Source organism: Lagopus leucura, unplaced genomic scaffold (genome assembly GCF_019238085.1).
Source record: "Lagopus leucura isolate 7727_CA_CO unplaced genomic scaffold, USGS_WTPT01 Super-Scaffold_100004, whole genome shotgun sequence".
NCBI classification, from domain to species: domain Eukaryota; kingdom Metazoa; phylum Chordata; class Aves; order Galliformes; family Phasianidae; genus Lagopus; species Lagopus leucura.
Window position 1 is genome coordinate 24,488,183 of NW_024962264.1, and position 9,632 is coordinate 24,497,814.

The 9,632-nt window shown below is 49.7% G+C and overlaps 1 protein-coding gene across 1 annotated transcript; it reads left to right on the top strand.

The window, feature by feature from the left end:
* Positions 1 to 770: 770 nt before the first annotated feature.
* On the top strand, positions 771 to 8,862 carry EREG (epiregulin). The gene is made up of 5 exons (XM_042872227.1): positions 771 to 903; positions 5,925 to 6,008; positions 6,451 to 6,574; positions 7,114 to 7,260; positions 8,461 to 8,862. The coding sequence occupies exons 1-5, from the start codon at positions 858 to 860 to the stop codon at positions 8,519 to 8,521; spliced, it is 462 nt and encodes a 153-aa protein (XP_042728161.1). The 5' UTR covers positions 771 to 857; the 3' UTR covers positions 8,522 to 8,862.
* The last annotated feature ends 770 nt before the right edge of the window (positions 8,863 to 9,632 follow it).

The window sequence follows — 9,632 nt, forward strand, 5'->3', positions numbered from 1 at the left end:
GGCGTATCCCCCAACTCTGACGGCGTGGGCAACAAGGTCATGCTTCACCTAGCAATGGAGTGCAGCAACGGCCTTCAGCAGAATGCAGGAAGGACTAAACCCAGCCAAGTGCTGGTCGGTTGGTACAGCAGCTGCCCATGCTGCCAAATGCTGGAGGGGCACTCTGCCCTTCAGCCATCCCAGCAGGTGGAGGTGAGGTGCCACATTCCTGCGGACTGTGTTGGAACCTAATGGACCGTTTCTGCACCTAGTGCCCAGGCTCAAGGCACGCGTGGGCTGAGGGGTGACGGGAAATGCCAGCAGGTAGGAGACTGGGGAGGGCAGCAAGTTTGTGGCTGCCTGCCCCACGTTGTTGGTCAACGTTTGGCAGCGCTGGGGTATGCTGCATCCCCAGGCCCCATCCTAGTAGTTCTGCACCCATTTGCACTGGCCTAACCCCTTGCCATTACACCCAACCTCAACCATGCTGCGCTCAACCGTGGCCACGAGTCCCCGGGCCCGCTTGGCAGCCCTTTTTACAGCCAGGAGTGCCACGCAGCAATGTTTGCTGAAAGAAAGATAATGGCAGCACGTGCACCGGGGGGCGGAGTCCGGGCCGAGGGTGCCCCCGTACACCTCGGGGCATTGCCTCTGGGCACGGGGGGGGCGGGAGGAGGCGGAATGCGCTGCGGGAGGAAGCGGCGGGGACGGGCACCTGTTCCGAGCCCGGCCGGGTTTCATCACCGCACCGCAGCGCCCCGCCTCTCCGCCGCACATAAAGACCGGGACGGCGCGGCCGCCTCACAGCGCTCCGCAGCTCTGTCGTTGCCTTCCTCCTTCTCCTCCTCTTCTTCCTCTCTATCAGCGACCCGATAGCGATGGACGCCGGCGGCCCGCGGACTCGCAGCCTGCTGCTCTTCCTCGGTGAGTGCCTGGCATGTTGGATGTGCAGGGGTGCGATGTGATGGGGGAAGGTGTGCGCTCTTTCCCTTTTCCCAGCTCGGTAGCAGGAGCTGCTCCGTCCTCTCATGCTGTCCTACTGCTCTGGGTGAGTTCAGTGCTGAAGCCAAATAGAGGGGCCTCTGCTTGCCGCAGAGCAGCCCGTTGGCGTCTCCACTTCTCCCCAGCTTATCTGGAGTGAGCACCTCTTGCGTTGCATGTGCTCCTGACGGCTGGCACCAAACAGCGCATCTTTATAGCACCCAGAGTCCCGGAGCACATAGCTGATCACTACCCTACAGCTCCACTGGGGCTGTGAGGCAGTGACCCTTTGGGGCGATGCACACTGTGTGCAGCAAGACTTGAGGCAGGGCTGAGACCTGCAGCACTCGCTCTGTCCTCATCACAGAGTGCATTCTTATGCCTGCAGTGCTGGGCTCAGGCTCTGAGGCAATGGGGCAGTCAGTCCCAAGGCCAACCCTAAGACCAATTGCAGCAGGAGTTTCTCTTGACCAGGTTTTCCACAGGGCTTGTGGCTCAGCTGCTGCACTGACAGCAGGTTAAGCGTCTTTTAGCCTGTGACTCAGCTGTGCTTTGCACACAGCTGACACTGGAAGGAACTGGTATGTCTTCATGGATTTGTGGACAGATTGATGTATTTCCGGGGCAGGCACAGAATCTAATGGTAGGGGACAGATTAGTCACAATGAGGTGGCCTCATAGCAAGTGCTGGGAGTACTTTGCTGCCTTTCTATCCCAGGTCAGCAGTTCAAGCAGAACTCCATAGTGCAGCTGGGAAATCTGTTTCTACAGCAGCTGATGGCTGCTGTAGTGCCAAGCTCCAGAGCTTCACTGCCCCATGGCAGGACTTAACTCCAGTGGCCATCATCAGCTCTGTATCCAGGCTGTCAGTGGCTCAGGGGAACTTTGTGGTTTCCTGTGTCGTGTCTGAGCTGACTGCAGAGGTCTCTGAACCTGGACATGCAGAAGATGGCATCAGGTGGTGTGTCTGGCCGGAAGCAATAATGGATTTCTCCTTCCCATGCAGTGTAGAGCCCTCTGTCCCGTGCTGAAAGGAAGGGTGGTGTGTGAATGCAGTCATTGGTGTGCAGGTCTGCACGGGGGTGGAAGTAGTGCAGAAATGACCAGTGCACGTAATAAGTAATTATCTGAATAATCTCTTCTTAAGGGTAAGTCCTGGCCCAGAGTTCAAGGGGATCGTGTGGGCACTGCTGGAGTGATGGTCATCCCATACAGGCTGCTGTCTGCAGGGCTGCTTTAGGGCATCTGTGTCTCTGAGTCTGCAGTTCTGAAGTCATGGATGCAATACACAACATGATGAAGTGTAGACACTGCTTCCCAGAAACATGTACAGATGCTTCAGCTCATTGCCCTGGGGGGGGGGGGGGGAGGATTTATTTGGGTCTCCCTCCTTCCCACCGTGTACACAGAGTACAGAGCTGGGGGCATAGAGGGCTGACAACATCTCCTTTACAGGATGGGAAGAGTAGCCTGTGTCCCTGGCATGTCTCATCCCAGGAAGAGGAGTGTTAGGCATGTGTTTGCTGGGCATGGCCAAACAGCCTGCACAGGTACATCCCACCTGGTGCGCTAAGCAGAAGCAAGGTGTTATATCCCAAGCATGAGGATGGGGAGGTGTGCTCTCTCTGCAGTGGTTAAAATTGTCTCAAATGACTGCATCCCATTTCCCAGGGCATGTGTTTAGCGTACGTGAATAACCCAAACTCCAGAGGTGCTGGTGTGAGGGCAAAGTTGCACAGCCACTTGCTGAAGTAGGGCAAGCCGTTAGCAAGGCTTTCATGGTCAACCCTATGGTTCTGTGATCCTCGCCTGGAGCATAGGCACCCCACCTGGCCTTTACTGCCAAAAGGGCTTGCTTGGTCTACATGGCCTGAAGAGGTGTGTGGTAGGGCAGAGTGGTTCACTGCGGAAAGAGACAGAAGGTGATGCACTGAATTTGGATGGTAGTAGTAGTGGTGCACACAGAGCCTGTGGGACAGGCTGACCTGTGTTCCTTGCTCCCTCTGCACAAAGAAGGCCTTAGGTAGTCAGGTGGGCTCTGAGTGCATGAGACCAGATAGTGGGGATCCAGCTGGATCCATCCCCCAAGTTAAATGGACTGAGGCCCACCAGGGAGATGTCACCTGGGTACCACTGTGTTTGGCACTTCTTTGATAGTGAAACCCAAGTGACAAGCATATGGGGGGAGTGCCGAGGTGCCAAATGTTAAATAGCATTAAGAAGCTTTCTGTAAGTGAATCAGTAAATGACCAGTGATCTCAGGGATGAGTGAAACCAAATAAAGTGATGATGGGGACCTAGCACCTCTAAGAAACCTAACAATTCCCCATTAAAGTGGTGTGAATCTTGCAGAGAGACTAGTTCTTGGTTCCATATGTCCTGTATGTCCCTCATTCTGCAGCTGGAAGCCATAGTGGCTGATCTGATAATTACCATAGCACATCACCTCTGGCAAAGGCTGCAGGAATCTGAGGAGCCATTCTGTCTCTTGTTCATCCTTCGTGAAGAGCCCAGCAAACTGCAGCAATATCCCCATTCCAGAAACAGAGTTAATCGTAGAGTGATATCCACAGGACCTTACCAGGCATTGCATGCTGGCGGCATAACACTGGCATTCCTGAGAGGCATTAATAAATACTGACAACCTCATTTCTGTTATCTTGTACCCTGTGCAGTATTTACTTAGTGAACAGCAAAGGAATAAAAATATAAATACCTCTCCCAGGTCCTACGTTTGATATACATCACTTGATAACTATTCTGGGAAAGGTTTTTCTCTGCTGCTGCAGCATGTGGATCCCTAATCCTCCAGCAGGATTCCCCCTCCCACTGATGTCAGAGGAAAAATATGTGCATGGGGGAAAGGGCAAAATGTAATGGTGCAGAGCAGGAAGGACTTTGCCCAAATGCCGAAAATACTGCTGGGTGTCAGCAAATACCACACCTGTGCTCTGGCCTGTGCCTGCAGTCGGGTGAAGGTTATTGGCTGCTGGGATGGGGCAGGCTTTGCTCTGCTTTGTGTGTCTGTCAATTACAGTGTCTAGTATTTTGTCTCCATTGGTGCTCCGAGCACAGAGAAGGGCTGACTTGCCTCTCAGTTGTACTTCTAGTCAGCCTTGGTTGGGGTATCTCAGCTGTGTTCTGTTATCTGTCCAACAGAGAGCTTTGGACTAAAAAGGAACTGCTCAGATCACACTTAGGTGGAGGAAGCATGCAAGCCAAAGCAGAAGTGTGTAGGCTGAACAGAGACCTTCTGCTGGCCTAAAACTCACCTACCCAGCCAGCAGCTGCTCCTCATGAAATCTGTACTGAGCACAAAGTGCTGTAAAAATTAAATAAAAATTAAAATAATAATAATAATAATAATAAAAATCCCACCCTGAAAGTAAACTTTCAGGTCCTGCCTTGTCAGAGTGCGAGGTAGCTCCTGCTGAGTCATGCAACAGGAGCAGCTGTCTCTGGTATGCTCTTCTATGGTCCCTCATGTCACTACTCTGTTCCTGTGGCTCTGGTGGGGTGCACCCAGTCTGTGTCCTTTCTCTAAAGCCCTGTAGTAACCTGGATGTGCAAAAAATGTATTTAGGAAAAAAAAAAAATGAAGCTCTGTCCATCTGAGGCAGATGTTCTGCCTTTCTAGCATCTAACTGAATAGCATCTTAAGGGATGTCCTGCTGATCACCAGAAATGGATGAGCTGCGTAGAATTCCTGAGTTGCTGTACATTTAGCAACGAGGGGTAATGAAGATTTTTAACAACTGGAGTTGGAGTGATCAAGAAACTATGAAGGCACATTCCATCTATTAGCCATGCAGGAGCTGATGAGTTAATGGAGGCAAAAAGCCCAAAGACACCAACTGCAGGTTGCCGTGTTGTGGGGCTGGTAGCTGAACAGGTTAGATTGTGACCACAGCAGGGATGTTCCCAAAGTGGATTCATGCTCAGCCGGGATGAGCCTTCATTGCTTCTTGTAGGCTATTTGTGGAGCCTTTAGATCCTTCTTGGAAATGTTCATTCAAATACTGGAATGCTTGTCCTGTGCAGCATCACAGGACACCCCAAAAGATGTCAAAACACATCATTGGCTGCATCTGTGGGAGAAGGGAAGGAGGGCCCCTGCTCCCCAGGGAAATGCAGCCGGATTCCTCTGCCTGCATGCTGCAGTCCCTTCCCGTGTGGTGGGTACCCACACCAGGCCTGCTGAACTGCGGTTCTTAGAATCACAGAACTGTAACGATTGGAAAAGACCTTTAAGATCACCAAGTACAGCTGCAGACCATCCCCACTATGCCCACTAACCACGTTCCTCAGTGCCACATCTCAGGTTCTTGAGCACCTTCAGGGGCAGTGACTCCACCAACTCCCTGGGCAGCCCATTCCATTGCCTCACCGCTCTTCTTGAGAAGAAATGTTTCCTAACATCCAGCCTGAACCTCAGGCCGTTGCCTCTCATCCTCTTCTTGCTGTAGTGTGGGTGGTGGAGGAAGGGCAGCAGTGTCCTCATTTCCTCCCAAGGCCCTCCCCAGATGAGTGACACTGGCCCATGACCTGTGAGTGGGTTGACATCTCTTGAATCCAGTGAGCAGAGAAAGTTTGGTGTCTCATGTTAGCTCTTTTCAAGTGGGCTTTGATTTGAATAGTGGAGAGGAGTGAGTGCAGGAACTGGTCAGCATTTCAGGCAGAGTGCAGCAAGCCTGAGGGAGCTGTCTCCTGCAGAACAGCAGCTTTGTTTTGATCTTCCTTTGGACAGAATGTGATGGGCACTGAGCCTGGCTGAGTACAGACCCTCACAGCATGCTGCAGCACTGCCATGCTGACTGCTGGGTCCTGGGAAGTTCTCTGTCCAGGGACAGCCATGACCCCAGGAGTTCTCCATGTTGATCACTTCCTGCGATGAATACAGGTTTGTCATGCCAATGCATAACTGTACTCAACAGCAACCTTATTCTGACTTCATTCTCTCATAGGTTACCTATTGCAAGCGGTCATGGGCACAACAGTGATCCCATTATGTGCACCTGGTGAAATGGAAAACTGCACAACAGCATTAGGTAAGCGTACTCCACAGCTCTCTTTGCAAATAGCAAGTCTTTGGTTGCCATCTTCCTCAAGCTGGTGGCCTCACAGAGTTGCCCCTGGAAAACACTTCAACTCTACCCATAGGTTACTGCTGAACCACGTTCCCATCATCCCACAGAGAGTTTGCTAATGTTGAACATGAACCTTCTTAAGGCTGTGTTCTATTTAGTATCACTTTTCAGCATAGTATCTGTGTCTTATGATGAGAACTGCTGTGAAAGCAGAAATACGTGATGTGGGATTTGTAAGGGAAGAGTCAGTGTAAGTCCAACTCTATCCAAAAGGCTCACCTGCTGCAGTGCCCACTGCATTGCAGCTCTGTTAATAGCCAGGCTTGTTGGACATGTAATGCTTGCGCATTGTTTGGGAAAGGGAAAATGAAACTGATGAGATGCTAACTAAATCTCTCTGCAGTCCAGACAGAGAACAGTCCTCGTGTGGCTCAAGTTGGGATAACCAGATGCAAACCTGAAATGAAAGACTACTGCTTCCATGGACAGTGTGTGTACATAGTGGATCTGGATGAGCACTATTGCAGGTAAGGACCGAGCACAGTGTACCCTGCAGCCTCCCTGATGTGGTCTTTGGGATTAACTGATCTTGGTGACGCTTAGGGGACCACCGACCCAGCAAAGTGTTTAAATACTCACAAGAACATAAAGAGAAGCAGTGTATCTGTAACAGACCACAGCTGGATTTAAGCAAGTATGAAGCATATGAGCTGGCTGCAGTGAAACCAAAGTGAAAGTCTGAGACAAGTGAGGTTAGTCACCAACCTACCATAGGCACAGCACACTCATTGTGATGTTACTCCCATCGTTCATTTTCATGTACAATAGCAAGAGGTCCAGATTGCAGGCAAGGCAGTGAGGTCTCTTCTGAATAAGACCCTCTGGACACTTTAAGGGTATTCCTCACTTACTTGATTGATTTGAATTCCAAGACCCACAAGGGGTTTGACTGTAGAAGTTGGACTTGCTTCTCTCTAAGGAAACAGCCAGCAGTATGGCATGCTTTGCAGAGTGCTGAAATGTAACCCTGTGGCAATTTCTCCAATTATGTCTCTCTTATCCTCAGGTGTGATGTAGGCTTCTCCGGTGTCAGATGTGTGCATTCAGAACTCGTCCGACAGCCCCTCAGCACGGAGTATGTGGCACTGACAGTCATCCTTGTTCTGCTTTTCCTCATCGCCATCTCTATCGCAGGCTATTACATCTGCAAGAGGTAAGAGCATTTCCATCGTGGTTCAGCAGTGTGCATATAGTAAGATGTCCAGTTGGACAGAGGTACTTAAACTATCTCCATGCAATCAAGTGAGTATGAGGAAACCTGCTGGCATGATGCAAAAAAAACCCCCATGTATTGACTGTATAACCTAAATGGAAGGCTAGGTCAGGCACAAGTACCTGCAGATGCTCTCTGACCCTGTTGGATCACTGAGCAGGTTGGTTCTCTTGTCAAAGAGAATGTGTTGGAGTAGATGAAAGAGCAGGCAGGGAGTGGGAAAGCACTAGTTTCTTCTCTTGGTAATGCCATTTCCTTGGTCATCGGGAACTGTAGATCAGTTGGATAGATTCGTGGAATCTTTAAGGTTGGAAAAGTTCTCTAAGATCATACAGCCCAACCATCCACCTACCATCAGTACTGCCTACTAAATCAAGTCCCTAAGTACTACATCTATCCTTCCATTAAACACTTCCAGGGATGGTGACACCACCACCTCCCTGGGCAGCCCCGTTCCCATGCCTCACCACTTTCTCTAAGAGATTATTCTTAATATCCATCCTGAACCTCCCCTGGTTCAACTTGAAGCCATTCCCTCTTGTCCTACCATAGCTAATGCTATCTGCTGTGCTGTGGTGACTGTGCCATATGGCAAGCATTGTTTTGCCAGCTGTGGAGCACATGGGACAGCAATTGTTCCACCAACAGACACAAGGGCATCAAGAACTGTTCTTTGTGCTAATAACTAATTGCAAGGTGCAGACAGAGAGCCAAGTAGGCAGAATGGCTCCAGAGGGAGATCTGAGCCTCACAGATCTGATAGGTAGGTGGTAGCTGCCTAAATTCATCCTCCTTGCCTGAAGTCTCCATGGCACATCTCATCTCAGAGAAGATGACATCATTGATTGGAGCACTCAGCCCCAGTGCAGTCAAAGATGCAGCAGGATTTCACAGCCCGCTACCAGCAGCAAGATTTCAATGCAGGTGTGAAATCCTCAGGGCTAAGCTTAGACATGAGGCTCTGCGTGCAAGTTATCTCAGACCCAGTCATAAGCACAAGCAGAGCCCAGCTGCTAGAGTTGGAACAAACACGAAGAGGTCACGTTGAGTTCTCTGTCTTCCTCCTTCCCTCTATTTGTTCCTTAAAAAGCCCCTTGGGATGACTGGCTTTCCAGAAATGACACTTCTCTCTGTTTTCAGGTACCGAAACAAGAAGAGACACACCAACGCTAGTGAGTACAAGGAGGTTGGTGCCCTGTAGAAGAAAATGTGACTTCCTGCAGCATTCTGTTCATCCGGACGGACTTTATGGCTCCCCATGTATTTAAATGTTATTTTTATTAACGATATTTACAATATTTATATCCTTTTACAAATTTCAATTGTTTGGTGATCCAATCAGTATAGGTCAAGTATTTTGTTTGCAGTGTTTTATTTTTTTATTAAATAATATTTCTTGAGAACCCCACGTCAGTGGTTCTGTGCGAAAGAGATATATTTTTGTAAAAAGTCGTCGTCTTACTCTGAAGAGTAATTTTATATTTATTCTTGTGAATATGCTCAGAACAATTTTGCACCTGTAAATAAAAGTTCTCAACAAAGTCAGAATGTCTGTGTGTTTTTGATCAAAGTGAAGCTAAGCTTGGTTGAGATGTTGTAAAGCAAGAATGCTACTGCAGAAGGTGCCATACCTGTAGGGAGAGCTGATGCTCAGCAGATCACAGAGTTGCCTTTTTTTCCGTCAACTGAAATGCTGTCCTGTCTTAAATGCTCTTGAGGTCAAGCAAATGAAGGTGCCTGTCCTTGTTACTGGACGACATCACAAAAAAAACAGTTCTATGTGAACTTGAAGGCAGCAGGACTTAGGCCTGTCTTGTACCATCCTATTTCTGTGTCAGCCTATCCTTGACAGTCATCAAAGGGACACATGAGCTCTTTTACACTCAACAAACCAACAGAAGGGCAGTTGTGTCAAGGCTTTGAGCTCTTGTTCAAGTGGTCCAAGTACCCAAGGAAGTTGGGAGGTGAGGTGGGATGGGTTTTCCCAGTGCCCTGACATGTGGCCAGCCCTTTCCTTCGGAAAAGATGAGTCACTGAAATGACAGCTCTGCTGCTTCTCAGCTCAGTACTCACTTCCTGACCTTGCCTTACTTTCTCTGTTACCTTCCCACTGACGAGCACCAAAGCAAAGGTGTGGTTGGGCAGAACCAGGCTGCAGTGGAACAGCTCTGCCCAGGTTCTGCCTGATTTTGTTGTGCTTCTCCTCCCCAGGTGCCTCAGTGGACAGTGCATGCAGCAGTAAGGAGGAAAGAGGTCTGCTAACCAACACAAAGATGCAATCTGAGCACAGTCCGACATTACTCGTGGCAGAT

Coding starts and splice junctions, on each gene's coding strand:
- EREG (XM_042872227.1), top strand. CDS start 858: ATGGACGCCGGCGGCCCGCGGACTCGCAGCCTGCTGCTCTTCCTCG. Junction 6,009..6,450: donor AAACTGCACAACAGCATTAG/GTAAGCGTACTC, acceptor ATCTCTCTGCAG/TCCAGACAGAGAACAGTCCT. Junction 7,261..8,460: donor GGCTATTACATCTGCAAGAG/GTAAGAGCATTT, acceptor CTCTGTTTTCAG/GTACCGAAACAAGAAGAGAC.